General features: G+C 42.1%; 1 protein-coding gene and 1 pseudogene across 1 annotated transcript; both read left to right on the forward strand.

The window, feature by feature from the left end:
* LOC112255223 overlaps positions 1-19,390 on the forward strand; it is a 40,152-nt pseudogene that overhangs the window by 11,675 nt on the left and 9,087 nt on the right.
* LOC112254123 (RNA-binding protein 12) lies at positions 524-3,148 on the forward strand. Its single transcript, XM_042325011.1, has one exon. It carries the CDS (start codon positions 524-526, stop codon positions 3,146-3,148), a length of 2,625 nt encoding a protein of 874 aa, XP_042180945.1.

A 19,390-nucleotide genomic window follows, 5' to 3' on the forward strand; every position in this document is an offset into this window, starting at 1 on the left:
GCATCCTGCAAGCTTTGAAAATGACTTACTCAGCCTTTAAATTCAGGCACCTTCTTCCACCTGACCTTTACTGGACATAGACCTCATGATGCATCAGATTGATAAATTGGAAGTTGGGCTACAGGTTCATCCAATTTACAGTATTGAAATGTGTGGTACTCTGGGTCTAATTATGAGCAAGATTTAGGCCTACGAGCTAAATTTCGGCCAAGATTTGCATATTAGACCTTGGGCTGACACAATCTCCTTGAGCCAAGGCTGATGTATGTGGTAACTGAAGCAATGTGTGGATGGCTGTGTAAGAGTGGTGATGAGTAGACAGACGGCCTAGTACTTGCACATGTATTTTGAATTCCTCTATTGATGCATTGGGCTCTCATCGAATACCTCCAAACGTAAGCTGTTTTCTAAATCATGGTTTGTCTCCTGCTCTTTTTGTTTTGTCTGTTCTTTACTCTTTCCTCTAGTCTTACGGTGGTTGCCTTTTTTCACCTGCAGGTGTGTGTTGTTTCGCCTCAGCAGCATGGCTGTGGTCATCCGCTTGCAGGGTCTCCCGATAGTGGCGGGCACCATGGACATACGCCATTTCTTCTCTGGATTGACTATCCCGGATGGTGGGGTGCATATTGTAGGGGGTGAACATGGTGAGGCTTTTATTGTTTTCGCCACAGATGAAGATGCCAGGCTTGGCATGATGCGTACAGGGGGAGCAATCAAAGGTTCTAAAGTGTCACTTTTGCTGAGCAGCAAGACAGAGATGCAGAATATGATCGAACTTAGCCGCAGGCGTTTTGAAACAGGCAATGTGGAGGGAGCCGCAGGAAACGGTAGCAGGCCAGGCCCCACGGTTCGCACAGGTGGGAGGGGCAGTTTACCCACCACTTTACAAGGCTTCAGCAACACCACACCAACCACAGTCACCACAGCTGCATCTGCACATGAAACTATAAGCAACAAAAATGTGTCCACGTTTGCCACAACTGGCATGGGAAACATGCCCCCCAGTTTCAGCAACAACTTCAGCAGCCCAAATCTTACCATGGGATCCACTATGACAACAGCCATGTCCTCCCTCAACTCTGTACCACCACCTATCCCCCCTTTGCCAACCATGCCATCCCTTCCACCCATGCCTTCCATACCCCCCATGCCCCTTCCACCACCTGTGTCCTCTATGCCTCCTGTTCCCACTGTGTCACCTTTAACCCAAGGCCCCCCTGTCCTTCCCATGAGTCATCTGTCCCACATGGGCTCAATGCCACCATTTAACCCAGGCATCCCACCCCCTGGTGGACTGGCCTCAGGGCTGCCTCTAGGAACCCCAAACCACATGTTTCTGGGCCATATGAACCCTCTGTTAAATATCCAGGCACACATGAAGGCAGCAATAGGTAATTCAGATGAGTTATATGTCCACCTTCAAGGCCTGCCCTTCTCAGGTACAGAAATGGATATTAGGGAGTTTTTCCGTGGGTTAGCGGTGGACTCCATCCGACTGGTCAGGGACAACATGGGCAGGAGTAGCGGCAGGGCGCTGGCCAAGTTCTTTTCCCCTCAGGACACTTTTGAGGCACTCAAAAGAAGCACCGGAATGTTAGGGCAAAGGTATGTTGACATCTCTCCGGCCACAGAGAGGCAGTGGATGAGTGTCAGCAGTGGTGGCATCGGGGTTGGAGGGCAAGCCCACTCAAAATTCAATAATGAGCCGCAAGACCAGCACCGCCGCAGCAACATGAGTTCAGCGTCCCCGTCAACCAGAGACCGTGCGAGGTCCCGTTCCCCTCACAACAAGGAGTTCTGTGTTTACCTGAAAGGCCTGCCCTATGAAGCAGTAAACAAACAGATCTGTGAGTTTTTCAAAAACTTGGATATTGTGGAAGACAGCATTTACATTGCTTATGGACCCACTGGCCGAGCTACAGGCGAGGGCTTTGTCGAGTTCAAAAATGAAATGGACTACAAAGTTGCACTCGGCTGTCACATGCAGTATATGGGTAGCCGATTCATACAAGTTCACCCCATCAGTAAAAATGCTATGTTTGAAAAGATTGGTTCCATTCGTCAAAGGATGCAGGGTGGTGATAAGAAAAACAACTCAGAATCAGTCAAGAGCCCTAGAAACTGTGCTCACATCTCAAATATTCCATATAATGTGTCAAAGAAAGATGTCCGTCTGTTTCTAGATGGCATTTCAGTATTTGACGAAAGTCTTAAAGTTCTGGTTGACAGCAGTGGTAACGGTCTAGGTCAGGCTGTTATGCAGTTCAGGGCAGAGGAGGATGCACTAAATGCTGAGAGACTACACAGGCAGAAGTTAAATGGCAGAGATGCCTTTGTACATTTGATCACCTTTGAGCAGATGAAGGAAATTGAGAGAAACCCACCACCACAGGTTAAAAGAGGCCAGAAACCCCAAGGGAACACTCAAGGCCAGGCACACAGCCATGTTCAGGCACAGAATCCAGTTCAAGGTCACCCCTTTGCCGGTATGACAGGAGATGAGTTCAACTTCCTCAGAAATACCGTAGGCAATTTAGGCAATGGTCCTTTTACGCCGTTTACTGTCCCAGGTAATGGACTAGTGGGCCCCCCTCCACCCCCACTTGCAGCAAGTCTTGGGGATGTAGCCCTTAGCATACCCCCACCCATGGTTGCCGGTCACTTGCCTGGAGCAGTTCTGGAACCCCCGGGCTTCCGACCAGGCAGCAACAATGGCCCACCTGGCTTTGGGCCAGAGGGATTGAGGGGCATGCCACCTTTTGACAATGGCCCTAGAAAGAGCAGAGGCCTCAACCACAACAACCGAGGAGGTGGCCATGGGCAATCAGGAGGGTGTCCTCAGTCTGCCTTTGGCCCTGGCTCTGACCCTCTGAGAGGACAATCAACCGGAGGCCCTGGTAACCCTCGTGGACCTACCATTGTAAAGATTCAAAACATGCCTTTCACTGTAACAGTTGATGAGATTCTCGATTTCTTTTATGGGTATCAGGTGCTGCCTGGTTCAGTCTGTCTGCAGTTCAGTGAAAAGGGCCTGCCCACCGGTGAGGCAATGGTTGCCTTTGAGTCACACAAGGAGGCAACATCTGCTGTCATGGATTTAAATGATAGGCCTATTGGGGCTAGGAAAGTGAAGATAACCCTAGGATAAGACTCCCAATTTTCCCCTCTACCAATAATGATTAAGTGAAACATGCGGTTTAATTAATGCAAAGGTAAGAACTTGCATTTAGGATGCATTTAATCTCCCAACTATCTTTAGTTCCTTTACCAAAGTTTGTAGCGTAGGAATGAAATGGAAAACTGCTATATCTATTTGATGTATGATATGATTACAAAAGTAGGGTGTGGATTTTCAAATGGCAAAAAGCCAACTGTTGCCATGTTGATGCAGCTTGAGTCCAATCCCGTTTCGAGCAAGAGCGCTGAAATTCATTTCAAAAGTCAAAATAATATGGTTAGGAGGAGGATAGTCTCTTATTGCTGTGCTGAGACATCACTTTCACTTGGAAGCATGTATCATTTTCAAATGCCCTGACACATTTTGTGTTCTTGTATTTCTTCCATAGATGTAACATTCTCTTTACTTTTACCTGTGCTTTGTGACGATATTCTAAAGGGGGTACTCACCAAATGCTGCCATGCATGGTGTTAGTACAGAGAACACTTATTGTGCCATGGTTAAAGCATTTGCTTATTTGCTCTATGCTGTTTTTCACTGTTAATAAATGCAAATGTTAATGTTAGCTATGATGTGAGATTGTACTGCTTGTTTCTGAGAAAAATATTTAGAACTTTGCATTTGGTTTAATGGTCTGCAGAGCTCTTTAGAACGTTTTGTATCTGCCAACCCTCCCACTGCGTGCGATATGTTCTTTTTGAAATTATGAGCTGTTTGGAATGTCTTAGTTTTGTAGTGTTGCCTGACAAGATACATTTTTATGTTTCATTTTTGGGGACGTTCCAGTTTATTATTTCACAAGTGTGTGTATATAGCCTACTGTTTAGCTTACACTTTTGTCAATAAAATGACATTCCTGACATAGATCTATCTACAAGGCATTCTATTTTTCTCCAATGCTTTTTCACTGCTTGCTGATTTTCCATATGAACAATTAAAAGGGTTTTGGAAGGGAAGGCACCAAGTTTTTCCCAAACATGTTCCAGGTATGAAAGAAACTTTAGATAGGCCCTAAGTATTGCTGTTAGGGATGGTTAAGTTAACCTTAAAGGGTCATATAGGTGTGGCTATATCTAGGTTTTTGCAAGTGAACATATAGGATATATAGGGGTTGAATGGGAAATTCAATCGGATCTTACCAAAAACTTATCTACCCGGTTTCCCAGACCCAGATTAAGCCTATTCCTGGACTAAAATGCCTTTTTCATGGCAATTCTGTTTAGAATCATTTTTAGAACAGGACCAAGCTTAATCTGTTTTAGAAACCATCCTTTAGAGTAACTCTCCAATGAAAATCTCACTTTTTAAAAGTTCATTCTGTTAACTTGTACCCAAATAATGTTGTTGACCTGTCTTATTTGTGGCCAAAGCAAATATTAGAGAGAAAAAAACTTCAAATCCCCAACTCAAAGTTGTATCTCAAACAGTTTAAAAAATGCTTGCAATTTCCTCATAGAACATGTCATGTTGGCTCATTGGCTGAGCTGGCCAATCAGCGGGCTACCTCCATGAATATTTGAGAAGGGGGGGTATTTAAGATACTCTTTGAAGAGGTAGTGTTTCAGATTTTTTCGGAAGATGGGAAGGGACTCTGCTGTCCTAGCTTCAGGGGGAAGCTGGTTCTACCATTGGGGTGCCAGGACAGAGAAGAGCTTGGACTGGGCTGAGCGCAAGAGACCAGAGGTGGCAGAACGGAGTGCTCTGGTTGGGGTGTAGAGTTTGAGCGTGGCCTGACGGTAGGGAGGGGCAGTTGCTTTTGCTGCTCCGTATGCAAGTACAATGGCCTTGTGGTGGACCATCCAAACCCATAAAAGCTGTATTTTAGCAAGGCCCAATATAGCTGTTTTTAGCTCACTATCAAATCATTTCTGAGTAACAATCACTGACTGTTTTCAATTAAAATGGTCAAAGAGCTTCTTAGCAAGCACAATTTCTCAAGCAAGAATTTTGCTAGGAGTGTGGAGGGGAAAACTGAAAACGATCTCTTATTGGCAGAGTTTTCGAACTCCCTTATTGGTCTGTTAACTAATTTACCACCTGGAAATGTCACCAGGCAGGCTAAAACTCCATCCCACCAAAAAAAGCATGATATTTCAAGAGGTCTTTTCAAACAGCTCTTACACTAAAAGGGCATTCTCTTTTCCACAGTATTATTCCAACCTCGTAGTGTGGAAATATATAACACAGGAAAATCTACATTTTGACTGCACTGGGCCTACAAGTACTTTTTTTTTTTTTTTGGACAGAACTATTTGGCTCATATTGTTATTTAATTATAGGTCAAATTACATAGAAATCTGGAAACACTGGACAGTTACTTTAAAACACATGTCAAAATCCAAGTCTTGAGGGCCAAGTTCTGCTTGTCTTTACTCCCCCCTTGTACTTGATTGATCAATTAAGGTCATTGATTAGTTAAGTACTCCCTTCACCTGGTTGTGTAGGTCTTAATTGTACAAGAATTAAAAAAACATCAGAAACATGGCTCTCCAGGAATTTAGTTTGACACCCTTGCCTTTACAGGGATACTTTGGGATCTTGGCCATTATGCCCTGTCTAGTTCCACAGAGTCAGATGAAGCCGTGGATACTATTTTTGTCTCAGTGTGTAGTTTGAATTTAGTTGCTAACTAGCGTTAGCACAATTGCTAACTAATGTTGCCGCAATGACGAAGTCAATGGTAACTGCTAGCATGCCAGTAGTTACCATAGACTTCCAGTCATTGTGCTAATGCTAGTTAGCATTTGCTCGACAAACTACCTTTAACCGCCTTCATACTGGATGTAGAGAGACACAAATGATATCCATCCATGAGTTTGTTAATCTGGGGAGGTAGATAAAGGGCTTCATTGTCAAAATCTCAAAGTATCTCTTGGAATCACTTCACTCAAATGTTTTTTATTTGAAAGTATTTTGTTCAGTAGGCCACTGTTGATATGGTCCCAAACATGTTACATTACAGCAGTAAAATTGTCAAGGTGGAACACTGAATATAATTCTGTTCATAAATTGTCTCTGTGTTTGTGGTGAGAGTGGAATAAATCGTGTACTGTCACAAGGCTCACTTTCAATTCCACTATAGATGCTAGTGGCAAACATGCCTACTGTAAGTAAGGCTAAGAGAGTCTTTGTTTCTTGTGTTACAAGCTAGCCTACCGCTCAACCTACATTTGTCTTGTTTTTATAATGTGGTTTAATGGAAAGTTATTGACTGAGTTCATATAAGCTCTCTGAACATTAATTATATATGTTTAAATGTCATTATCTATACAGCCTTGTTTTATTTTCAGTCTATAAATCAGGCAGAGTAATCATATAGGGTGGTCATCAAATAAGTTGTTTACTTCGTCACGTTTGAAAGAAGAGTGAAATGCTGGGGGTTCTAACGATCCACGGCTTGAGAAGGGCCTAGTTTTCAGCACTGGGGTGAAGTGGTGTGTTGTTGGGGACAGACATGACAACCTAGGGCATGGTGTGAACTAAATTGGCCTGAAAGATGCCTTTGTGTCTGTTAGAGAAAGCCGATGGAAAGAGCAGATGAATTGCGATGCAAAGCAAGTTGGGACTGACTTACCTGTCATTCAGTATTCATACATACCTATTTTGGTTTGCTTCCTTTCAAAGTCACAACAGAAGTCACTGAGTGTGCTTCTGGATTTAACTTTTTGAATATTATGCATTACACCTACTTTTTGGGTACCAAGCTGTTGGGTGTAAGGCAATGAGAGCCACTTGGTTCACTATTGGATATACATGCAAAGGTAAGTACTAGTTATTTTTACGAATTGTGCGAGGTGACACATGGTGTGTAATAAATGAAGTATTTGAGCCATTATGCTAATATGTAGGTTTGCTGGACTTGCTTTATTGTGGTTTGACTTAAGAGGGGAAAAGCAGGAATATAGTTCTCACACTCTTGAAATTAAGCAGTTAACCGGATTGTTACCTAAAGCAGTAAGCTACACTATATATACAAAAATATGTGCCCTTCAAATTAGTGGATTCAGCTATTTCACCCACACCTGTTGCTGACAGGTGTATAAAATCGAGCACACAACCATGCAATCTCCATAGACAATAATTGGCAGTAGAATGGCCTTAGTGAAGAGCTCAGTGACTTTCAACATTGCACCGTCATAGGATTCCACCTTTCCAACAAGTCAGTTTGTCAAATTTCTGCCCTGCTAGAGCTTCACCAGTCAACTGTAAGAGCTGTTATTGTGAAGTGGAAACGTCTATGAGCAGCAATGGCTCAGCCGCAAAGTGGTAGGCCACACAAGCTCACAGAACGGGACCACCGAGTGCTGAAGCACGTAGTGTGTAAATATCCTCAGCTGCAACACTCACTACCGAGTTCCAAACTGCCTCAGGAAGCAACGTTATGACAAAAGATTATCATGTGCAATGCTAAGTGTTGTCTGTGCTTCCAAATTTGTGGAAACAGTTTGGGGAAGGCCCTTTCCTGTTTCAGCATGACAATGCCCCCATGCACAAAGTGATGTCCATGCAGAAATGGTTTGTTGATCGGTGTCAAAGAACTTGACTGACCTGCACATACATATCCCTGACCTCAACCCCATTTAACACTTTTGGGAGGAACACTGACTGCGAGCCAGGCCTAATCGCCCAACATCAGTGGCTGACCTCAGTAATGCTCTTGTGGATGGATGAATGGAAGCAAGTCCCCGCAGAAATATTTTAACAATCAATCAAATGTATTTATGAAGCCCTTCTTACAACAGCTAATGTCACACAGTGCTGTACAGAAACCCAGCCTAAAACCCCAAACCGCAAGCACTGTGGGTGTAGAAGCACGGTGGCTAGGAAAAACTCCAGAGGAAGAAACCAAGAGAGGAACCAGGCTATGAAGGGTGGCCAGTCCTCTGGCTGTGCCGGGTGGAGATTATAACAGAACATGGCCAAGATGTTCAAATGTTCATAGATGACCAGCAGGGTCAAATAATAATATTCACAGTGGTTGTCGAGGGTGCAACAGGTCAGCACCTCAGGAGTAAATGTCAGCTGGCTTTTCATAGCTGATCATTCAGAGGATCTCTACTGCACCTGCTGTCTCGAGAGTTGAAAACGGCAGGTCTGGGACAAGGTAGCACATCCGGTGAACAGGTCAGGGTTCCATACCCGCAGGCAGAACAGTTGAAACTGGAGCAGCAGCACGACCAGGTGGACTGGGGACAGCAAGGAGTCATCGTGCCAGGTAGTCCTGAGGCATGGTCCTAGGGCTCAGGTCCTCCGAGAGAGCATACTTAAATTCACACAGGACACCGGATAAGACAGGAGAAATACTCCAGATATAACAGACTGATCCTAGCGCCCTGACACAAACTACTGCAGCATAAATACTGGAGGCTGAGACAGGAGGGGTCAGGAGAGACTGGCCCCGTCCGTCGAATACCCCCAAACAGGGCCAGACTGGCAGGATATAACCCCACCCACTTTGCCAAAGCACAGCCCCCACACCAGTAGAGGGATATCTTCAACCACCAATTTACTATCCTGAGACAAGGCCGAGTATGGAAAGTGTGGACACAGAGTGGAAAGCCTTCTCAGAAGAGTGGAGGCTGATATAGCAACAACACCATCTCCATGTTAAAATTTCACATTTACATTTTAGTCATTTAGAAGACACTCTTATGCAGAGTGACTTATAGTAGTGAGTGCATACATTTTTGCCCATGATTTTGGAGTTCGGTGAGCAGTTGTCCACATACTTTTGGCCATGTAGTGTATATCAAATTTGCCATATAGCTGGTATTTGTTGATATAATAGAGGGCCACACAATCCTAAATCCTGATTGAATCTGACATGGGACACTAGGACAGCCTTCTGCAGAATAAGCCACAGCTCCATCACTTCCAACTGACAAATGGGGTTTTTCTTTTACTAATATTTTAGTTCAGTAAATTATTTTCCTAATTTGTGTCGTTCCCTATTAGAAGTCTCACTCAAATCTACAATGAAATAAATGTATAAATGTAACAGTGTTGGTCTCATGAACTGAAAAAAAAATCCAAGCATGATCATTACAGAGGTGCACCTTGTGCTGGGGACAAGAAAAGGTCACTTTAAAGTATGCAGTATTGTCACACAACACAATGCCACAGATGTCTCAAGTTTTGAGGGAGCGTGCAATTGTCATGCTGACTGCAGGATTGTCAACCAGAGCTGTTGCCAGAGAATTTAACGTCATGTCCAACCAGCCTCACAACCATAGACCACATTCATGGCGTCATGTGGGGGAGTGGTTTTCCAATGTGAACAGAGTGCACCATGGTGGCGGTGGGGTTATGGTATTGGCAGGCATAAGCTACAGACAACAAACTCAATTAGCAATTTATCAAAGACAATTTGAATGCACAAAAATACGTGATGATATCCTGAGGCCCGTTGTGAAGCCCATTTTTAAAAAAGATATCTGTGACCAACGGATGCATGTCTGTATTCCCAGTCATGTGAAATAAAAAAATTAGGGCCTTGTGAATTTATTAAAATTGATATATACAGTTGAAGTCGGAAGTTTACATACACTTATGTTGGAGTCATTAAAACTCATTTTTAAACCATTCCACAATTTTCTTTTAAACAAACTATAGTTTTGGCAAATCTACTTTGTGCATGACACAAGTCATTTTTCCAACAATTGTTTACAGATTATTTCACTTATCATTCACTGTATCGCAATTTCAGTGGGTCATAAGTTGACTATACCTTTTTAAACAGCTTGGAAAATTCCAGAAAATTATGTCATGGCTTTAGAAGCTGCTGATAGGGTAATTGACATAATTTGAGTCAATTGGAGGAGTACCTGTGGATGTATTTCTTCTAAAAGAAATCAGCCAAGACCTCAGGGGGAAAAAATGTAGACCTCCAGATGTCTGGTTCATCCTTGGGAGCAATTTTCAAATGCCTGAAGGTACCACGTTCACCTGTACAAACAATAGTACGCAAGTATAAACACCATGGGACCATGCAGCCGTCATACCGCTCAGGAAGGAGACACGTTCTGTCTCCTAGAGATGAACATGCTTTGATGCGAAAAGTGCAAATCAATCCCAGGACAACAGCAAAGAATCTTGTGAAGATGATGGTGTAAACAGGTACAACAGTATCTCTATCCACAGTATAACGAGTCCTATATCGACATAACCTGAAAGGCCACTCAGCAAGGAAGAAGCCACTGCTCCAAAACCGCCATAAAAAGCCAGACTACGGTTTGCAACTGCACATGGGGACGAAAATCGTACTTTTTGGATAAATGTACTCTGGTCTGATGAAACAAAATACAACTGTTTGGTCATAATGACCATTGTTATGTTTGGAGGAAGAAGTGGGAGGCTTGCAAGCTGAAGAACACCATCCCAACTCTGAAGCACGGGGGTTGCAGCATCAGGTTGTGGGGGTGCTTTGCTGTAGGAGTGACTGGTGCATTTCACAAAATAGATGGCATCATGAGGGAGGAAAAGTATGTGGATATATTGAAGCAACATCTCAGGAACTTAAAGCTTGCTTAAAGCTTGCTTCCAAATGGACAATGACCTCAAGCATACTTCCAAAGTTGTGGCAAAATGGCTTAAGGACAACAACGTCAAGGTATTGGGAGTGGCCATTACAAATCCCTGACCTCAATCCTATAGAAAATTTGTGGGCAGAACTTAAAAAGCATGTGTGAGCAAGGAGGCCTACAAACCTGACTCAGTTACACCAGCTCTGTCAGGAGGAATGGGCCAAAATTCACCCAACTTCTTGTGGGAATCTATCAAAACGGCTACCCAACACTTTTGACCCAAGTTAAACAATTTAAAGGCAATGCTTCCATATACTAATTGAGTATGTAAAACTTCTGACCCACTGGGAATGTGATGAAAGAAATACAGCTGAAATGAATCACTCTACTATTCTGACATTTCACATTCTTATAATAAAGTAATGATCCCATCTGACCTTAGACAGGGTATCTTTACTAGGATTAAATTTCAGGAATTGTGAACAATGAGTTTACATACACCTTAGCCAAATACATTTAATCTTCTGACTTTTACTGTAAACTGTAACTTTGGAATTGTTGTTTGTTCAAGTGCAATGTGCAATGTTTCCAACAAATGTTTGTCTGTTTATTGAGCGAAGTTGATAGGCCTACTATACTAGAAGGTTGGATGTGTTGGGTTGTAAATGGCTAGGTAATTATTATTGAGAAAAATCATTCACCTCCTCAGTAATGCAGTGAAAGGCTAACACTACACCATTGCTTGTGTCATTAACTTAAATTATTTTACACATAGCACATAATTCCTATGCTTAAACTTGCTGCACTGTCTGTTGCCCTGTATCATGAGAGCTGAATAGACCACCGGTCCAAGGATATGTGCAGAAATGTATGTATAGCTATCAAATGTATACTGTAGGTGTGGAGAAATGGATAGGCAGAATTTGAGAGAAAAAATGTGTGGAATGTTAGTAGGCCAACATAGGAAATGCAGCCCTGCTATATACAGAAATTGAATTGTTTGCCCATTGTGTGTGGTATAACATAACACTGTTATTTGTAAGTATGAATATTTTCCTTTATTGAAATGTGCTAAGATTGTTTTTAACATCAAGACGAGTAGTAGTGCAGAAATGTGTAGTTTCACGTTTTGATAAGGACCGAATTCATTTGCAAATTCGCAAGGCATGAGTGATCTAACACTAAAGTAAATATTGTGCAGTTACGCATACATTTGTATCTGGTTTAGTTAGCTACGTTTCCAACTGTGGTTATGGCTGTTTATTGAGCCGAGTTTATACGTTAACATTGTATACCGGTACATCAGCTGTATCGGCTAATTGTAAAAAGCTACTACATTTGTATTATCTCTAGGGGTGGGAAAAAATATTTGAGTGCAGCCTGAACAAAGTGTGTGTGTGTGTGTGTGTGTAGTCACTTCCTGCACTGGGGGCACAGCGTGAGTCACGTTGCCTCTTGTCCAATAGGAACGTTTTTATGCTGGCTGCTTATCCAATTGTTGAGCTATCATGCTCACTTGACCATCTGCCACACCTTTTTGTCAGATAGCAAATTTAATAAATCTTAGCTCGACATTTATATCGCGTTTACTGCAGAGTGCACTTGAGTTGCATGTCAGGTACAACTGTTTCATAGTGACACTCGTCCGATATATTGCCGTTTCGTGCGACAAGGTAATATTTGTAACATTTGCCTACTTATTTTTCTAAAGTAAACCAATGCTTGATTTGAGTTTGAAGAGGCAAATCCGGTGATTGTTCTTTTATGGGCGTTCATGTGCCCATGGAATTCTTGTCAGTGTCTTCAAAAAGGGCTTTTGATGAAAAATGGTTGTTGCCTTCATAGAAAGCTCTCTCCTCCAAGTCGAGTCTTTACTGTAAAATACGCACTTGGTAGGTTGCATGCAAGGTGTCTGGTTCAATGACAAGTTGACAGATGTGAACTAGTAGGCTACCTGTCCAGTTTTAATTGTCCCTGTGCTTATCAGGGTGAGAAGCGTTTATTCGCAAAATTGCGATTTTACTGAGTAGTGTACGTTAAAACTTAGCCGGGGATATGGGAAGCTATTTTAATGGTAATTTCAATTCATCAACAAATTCTTATTTACAATGCCGGCCCACACCGGCCAAATCCAGTTGAAGTTGGGCCAATTGTGCGCTGTTCTATTACAGTGGAAACGCGTTCTCTGGAGTGATGAAACAGGCTTCACCATCTGGCAGTCCGATGGGTGAATCTGGGTTTGGTGGATGCCAGGAGAACGATACCTGCACGACTACATAGTGCCAACTGTAAAGTTTGGTGGAGGATGAATAATCGTCTGGAGCTATTTTTCATGGTTCGGGCTAGGCCCCTTATTTCCAGTGAAGATACATCTTAATGCTACAGCATACAATGACATTCTAGACGATTCTGTGCTTCCAACTTTGTGGCAACAGTTTAGGGAAGGCCCTTTCCTGTTTCAGCATGACAATGCATCTGTGCACATAGGGAGGTCCTTCCAGAAATTGTTTGTCTGCAAAGAGCCCTGACCTCAACCCCATCGAACACCTTTGGGATGAATTGGAATGCCGACTGCGAGCCAGGCCTAATCGCCCAACATCAGTTCCCTACCTCACTAACGTTCTTGTGGCTGAATGGAAGCAAGTCCCTGCAGCTATGTTCCCACCTAGTGGAAAGCCTTCCCAGAATAATGGAGGCTATTATAGCAGCAATGGGGGGACCAACTCCGTATTAATGCCCATGATTTTTGAATGAGATGTTTGACGGGCAGGTGTCCACATACTATCTATGAATTTGAGAGGATTTTCCTTTCCCTGGCCCTATCCCTCAGCTTTATACCAAAACAAGTGGCAAGGGCCCCATTGTTATTGTTTTTAATTGCAGAGCAGACTGTGGCTTTAATATACAGTCATAGATTTTTTCCCCCCTGTGTTTTTCAGGTGGATACTCAATGTGTGTCAAAAGTAGAGCTTTCCATTTCACGCAGCAATCTCCTCAACAAAGACGTTGGATCCAAGTCCGACCCCCTCTGCGTGATGATGCAGAGCATCGGGAATGACAAAGTGGATCGAGGTAGGGAGAAAGAACTAACTATTTGAAACATCTAATAATTGTTAATGTGCATAATGAAATGGCCTATGGTTTGTTCATGCAGATGCTTTCTGTCTCACTATACAGTTGGACCGCACGGAGAGGGTGAAGATCTGCCAGGACCCTGAGTTCTCCAAGAAGCTGCTCCTGGACTACCACTTTGAGAGAGTGCAGAAGTTGAAGCTGGGTGTCTGACATGGACAACAAGTCTGTTGATCTAAATGATGATGACTTCCTGGGGGGGTGTTGAGTGCACACTGGGACAGGTTAGGATATAAGAAAGTGTGGACCAATTATTCTCACATCATTGTGTCCTTGTGTTGCTACTTTTATTTTCTCAGGTATTAACTTAACCAGTAGATGCTGCTGAGGGGAGGACCGCTCATAAAATTGGCCGGAACGGAGCAAATGGAATGGTATCAAACACATGGAAACCATGTTTTTGATGTATTTCATACCATTCCGCTCCAGCCAATACCACGAGCCCGTCCTCCCACATTAAGGTGCCACCAACCTCCTGTGAACTTAACCCAATGTTGTTTTTGAATTTCTCTATGAATGGTGGTGTGCCTCCAACGAACAACCATTTGTCTTTCAGATTGTGTCCAGCAAGAAACTTACCAGACCTCTACAAATGAAGAAGGGTAAGCCTGCAGGCAAAGGCATCATTACTGTAAGTATTTAAGTGGCTGTGTAAATGTAAAATGGTCCCACTTATGTAAATGTTGTGATAACAACCATAAGGCAAATGCAAACAGTGTCTTGAGATGATCATATGAATTCCCTAAATTGTGCTATATTTTGTGTGTTAAAGATTACTGCTGAGGAGATAAAGGATAACAGGGACATAGTGCTGGAGTTGGAGGCTAAAGGCCTGGATAAGAAGGTACAATAAATGTTCTACATTTATTATGGAGTAATAAACAGTTTTCTAAATTCTCTCCCACCCATTATTCATTTGCCAGTGCTCCTATTTGTCTCTCTCTCTTGCAGGACTTGTTTGGGAAATCTTATCCATTCCTAGAGTTCTTTAAGCAAGAAGATGATGGCAAGTGGCAGCTGGTTCACAGAACAGAGGTACTTATCACAATATTTGTTTGTCTTAAGTACCTAATGGCTACCGTTGACTGGGTGTGTCGAAAGAAATGGGGGTGTAGAATACAGGTGTATGGAATGCGCAAATGTAATTGGTCTGACTTTGTCAGTTCTTGCCAGCGAGTGCAGAAATTTGTGGAGACCAGGCTTGTAGAGAGAAAAGCGCATCAAAATAAAGTTGGGGGAAACTCAGAATGAACTTGTCAAAATCACTCACTGTGGAAAAACAAGCATGTAAATTAGCACGGACCCCAATCAGTTGACTGGTTTATATACAGTACCAGTCAAACGTTAGGACACAGCTACTCCTTCGAGGGTTTTTCTTTATTTTGTGACAATTTTCTACATTGTGGAATAATAGTGAAGACATCAGAACTATGAAATAACACACAGAATCATGTAGTAACCAAAAAAAGTGTTAAACAAATCCAAAAATATTTTAAATAAGAGATTCTTCAAAGTAGCAACCCTTTGCATACTCTTGTCATTCTCTCAACCAACTTCATGAGGTAGTCACCTGGAATGCATTTAAATTAACGGGTGTGCCTTGTTGATTTGTGGAATTTCTTTCCTTAATGCGTTTGAGCCAATCAGTTGTTGTAACAAGGTTTGGGTGGTATACAGAAGATTGCCCTATTTGGTAAAAGACCAAGTCCATATTATGGCAAGAACAGCTCAAATAAGCAAAGATAAATGACAGGCCATCATTACTTTACTTTAAAACATGAAGGTCAGTCAATCAAAAACATTTCAAGAACTTTGAAAGTTTCTTCCAGTGCAGTCACAAAAACCAAGTGCTATGATGAAACTGGCTCTCATGAGGACCATCACTGGAAAGGAAGACCCAGAGTTACCTGTACTGCAGAGGATAACTTCATTAGCATTACCAGCCTCAGAAATTGCATCCCAAATGAATGCTTCAGAGTTCAAGTAACAGACATCTCAACATCAACTGTTCAGAGGTGATGTGCATGAATCAGGCCTTCATGGTCGAATTGCTACAAAGAAACCACAACTAAAGGACACCAATAAGAAGAAAGGACTTGCTAGGGCCAAGAAACACGAGCAATGGACATTAGACCGGTGGAAATCTGTCCTTTAGTCTGAGTCGAAATTGTGAGATTTTTGGTTCCAAACGCCGTGTCTTTGTAAGACGAAGAGTACATGAACGGATGATCTCCGCATGTGTCCACCGTAAAGCATGGAGGAGTGATTGTGTGGGGGTGCTTTTCTGGTGATACTGTCTGTGATGTATTTGGAATTCAAGGCACACTTAACCAGCATGGCCACCACAGCATTCTGCAGCGATACACCATCCCATCTTGTTTGTGCTTAGTGGGGGTATCATTTGTTTTTTCAACAGGACAATGACCCAACACACCTCCATGCTGTGTAAGGGCTATTTGACCAAGGAGAGTAATAGAGTGCTGCATCAGATGACGTGGCCTCCACAATCACCCGACCTCAACTCAGTTGAGATGATTTTGGATGAGTAGGACCGCAGAATGAAGGAAAAGCAGCCAACAAGTGCTTAGTGTATGTGGGAATCCTTCAAGACTGTTGGAAAAGCATTCCAGGTGAAGCTGGTTGAGAGAATGCCAAGATTGTGCAACGGGTGGCTACTTTGAAGAATCTCAAATATAAAATATATTTTGATTTGTTTAACACTTGTGTGATTCCTAATGTGATATTTCATAGTTTTGATGTCTTCACTATTATTCTACAATGTAGGAAACTGTAAAAATAAAGAAAAACCCTTGAATGAGTAGGTGTGTACAAACTTTTGACTTGTACTGTGTGTGTGTGTGTATACATACACGTACGTACGTGTGTGTGTGTGTGAATGATATCTCTCTCTGAACTAATGCATTGCGGAAGCCTAGACTAAAAGCCAATTTATGTTCGGTTCAAAAATGTGGACAGAGGCTCCATATGAAGGGTGTGATGCAATTGCGGAGCCTCTAGACGCATGCGGAGGCCAAATCGAGCTCTTTACCGCATTGCCACGTGCCTCCTAAATTTTGTAATAATGTGGAGGACTCTGTATAGCTCCGCATTGACATGATTGGTTGACGGTAGTTGGGGGTGGTACATCCTGTATAAACACAAACTCACTTCCTTGACAACGGCCCTGCACTGCTCCGCAAAGTGCAAGAAGTATGAATGCCCTGACTTCTGCTTAGGCCATACCACTGTAAATGCTGCATGGCCAATGCAGACGTTGGATTGACCACACGCCCAGAATGCACTTCCCTCTCCAGAATGCGCTCTCTCTCGCCAATTTGTGCACATTCATTGTTTAATAACTCCGTGGTGTGAATTGTTTGCATTTCATTGTTGGTGTATATGAATTCGTCATTACATATATCACCAGTCGTACATACATTTACTGTTATTTCCTGTAATTTGTCATCTACAATGTTTGCTACTTTGGTTATGGGAATTTCTTTTAATGCATTCAATATTATTATCATCATTATTATTATTATTATTATTATTATTATTATTATTATTATTATTATTATTATTATTATTATTATTATTATTAGTCTTCCTGTTCTCATTGTCTGAGTGGACACATTGTTTGCAGAGTGCATGCAACACTTGTGAGACACATTTTGTTTTATTTAATTTAATTTACAAGTTCTGTCAATTTAGTCATTGTCTTTTGTTTGGAGTGCTCCTGTCAATGTTGATGCATAGAAGTAGGCCTATAGGCTACCTGGCCTGCACACAAATGTCGGCACATAAATGTGCCCATTTGAGGATCTGATAGTGTTTCTGATTGGCTTACCTGTGGAGCTTCTCAACGTAATGTTTTCTTCACCTCAAACAGCAAACAAAGTCTGTTTTTTCCATCCATTGAGAATTACAGTAGTTCCTCAATGTTTTTGAAAACTCTCTCTTCGATAACCACTCAGCGAGAAAGTGAAAAATGTCATGCCCTGATCCAGTGGAAACGTCATAAAGTAGGCGTCTTATCAGTGCATGATTTGGACTGAAATAGGTTCCGGTACTCATTTTGGGTGCTGGTACTGTTTTTATATTTAGGTTCAGGAGCTCCACAGTACTTTTTAGCTAATATTCTATAAGAGGCTCCGATGAGATCCTGCCAAATTCAAGCATTGATTCTTATCTCTTGAGCAAACAGCCTACAGCTGTGTCTGTCCAGAGCTCACTGGCATGTTCAACTCTGAGGGCACAGAATATTTTATGTGATGTTGCAAGTTTGCAAGCTTCAGGCAGGACCCAAGTTTCAAGTTCTTTGCAGACAGGCCATGTATAGCTAATGTGATTTATAGGATATTTATTTTCTTCAGGATATTTTCTACTTGCAGGCTGCAATGGTATTTGTTTGGCTATCTTTACATAGTTGGCAATATGTTATTTTTTAGGTATTTAATTTTTGATATAATTTTGAATAACCACATGACAATGTTATTATACATTTAAATTAAACTGTTTCACGAAAATGTGCTTATGAAAACTATAACTGGCACGCAGATCGGTAGAAATGGTAAGATAAATTGGCGTTCACGTGAGGAAGGTTGCCAACTCCTCATGTAGCCTATTACTGGCAACTTCAGGAGAGAATAGCAGAGTCTGTGAAAGCCAACAGGAGCGGTAGGAGAATAGATGGTTAAGGTTTTTTCTTCTGGTTATCTAGATCTCTGGCGCCCTCTTGAGGCATCAAACTGTAAGCTTAAATAGTCAGACAAGCTCTGCATATAGTTGATTATATTTTATATGGAAAACTACACGTTAAAAAATTTACAGAAATTGATGGGTCGAAAGAACAGACGACTTTCGGTCTAACAATATATTTTTTTCAGGGCAGCCCAATTTGTAAATGCTCGCACCATAACATGCTTTTTTGTGTTGTGAACATTTTACATTATCACGTTTCATTGCAGTTGTGTTCGTTACTGTGTCTAATGTCGAAGGTTAAACTTGTCAATGTGATTTCTAAACACCAATAGCAAGCTTGCGCAAGGGCAGACCTATTGGTTTGCCTGCCCGGCTAGAAGTTTGCTGGCAGAAATAGCCTACCATCTGATATCAAGATGTTATTATATCAGGAAAGTAAAATTAGATTACACATCCTCATGTTTCGTCATGATTGAGTTTTTTTTTGTTTTTTTTGCATGTGAACTCAAGCTCTTTAGCAGTCATGTATTTCCTCAAGGAAATTGACTAGGAGGCTGAATAAAATACTCTTCGGATGTTCATGATGAATAGTGTACTTTGTCATGTTTGCTTTCATAAAAGATTGAGTTGTGTAGGTAATTAGAACTGCCTTGGCAGTTAACCTCCATGCATTTCCTCAAGGAGAGGGAACAAAATGGGATACTCTTCTGAGCAGTGATGGCAATGTTCAATCAAGAGACCATCCAATAACGGTGCGCTTTCGCCACGCCCATTTCTTTTGATACACCCACTTCTTTCCACCCGCCCATTACTCCGAGACCAATCAGGGACACAGCTACCTATACTGTATTTTTTA

This window comes from Oncorhynchus tshawytscha, linkage group LG07, assembly GCF_018296145.1.
Source record: "Oncorhynchus tshawytscha isolate Ot180627B linkage group LG07, Otsh_v2.0, whole genome shotgun sequence".
NCBI classification, from domain to species: Eukaryota; Metazoa; Chordata; class Actinopteri; order Salmoniformes; family Salmonidae; genus Oncorhynchus; species Oncorhynchus tshawytscha.

Excerpts from the sequence above, each read along its gene's own strand:
- LOC112254123 (XM_042325011.1), top strand. The coding sequence starts at position 524 with ATGGCTGTGGTCATCCGCTTGCAGGGTCTCCCGATAGTGGCGGGCACC.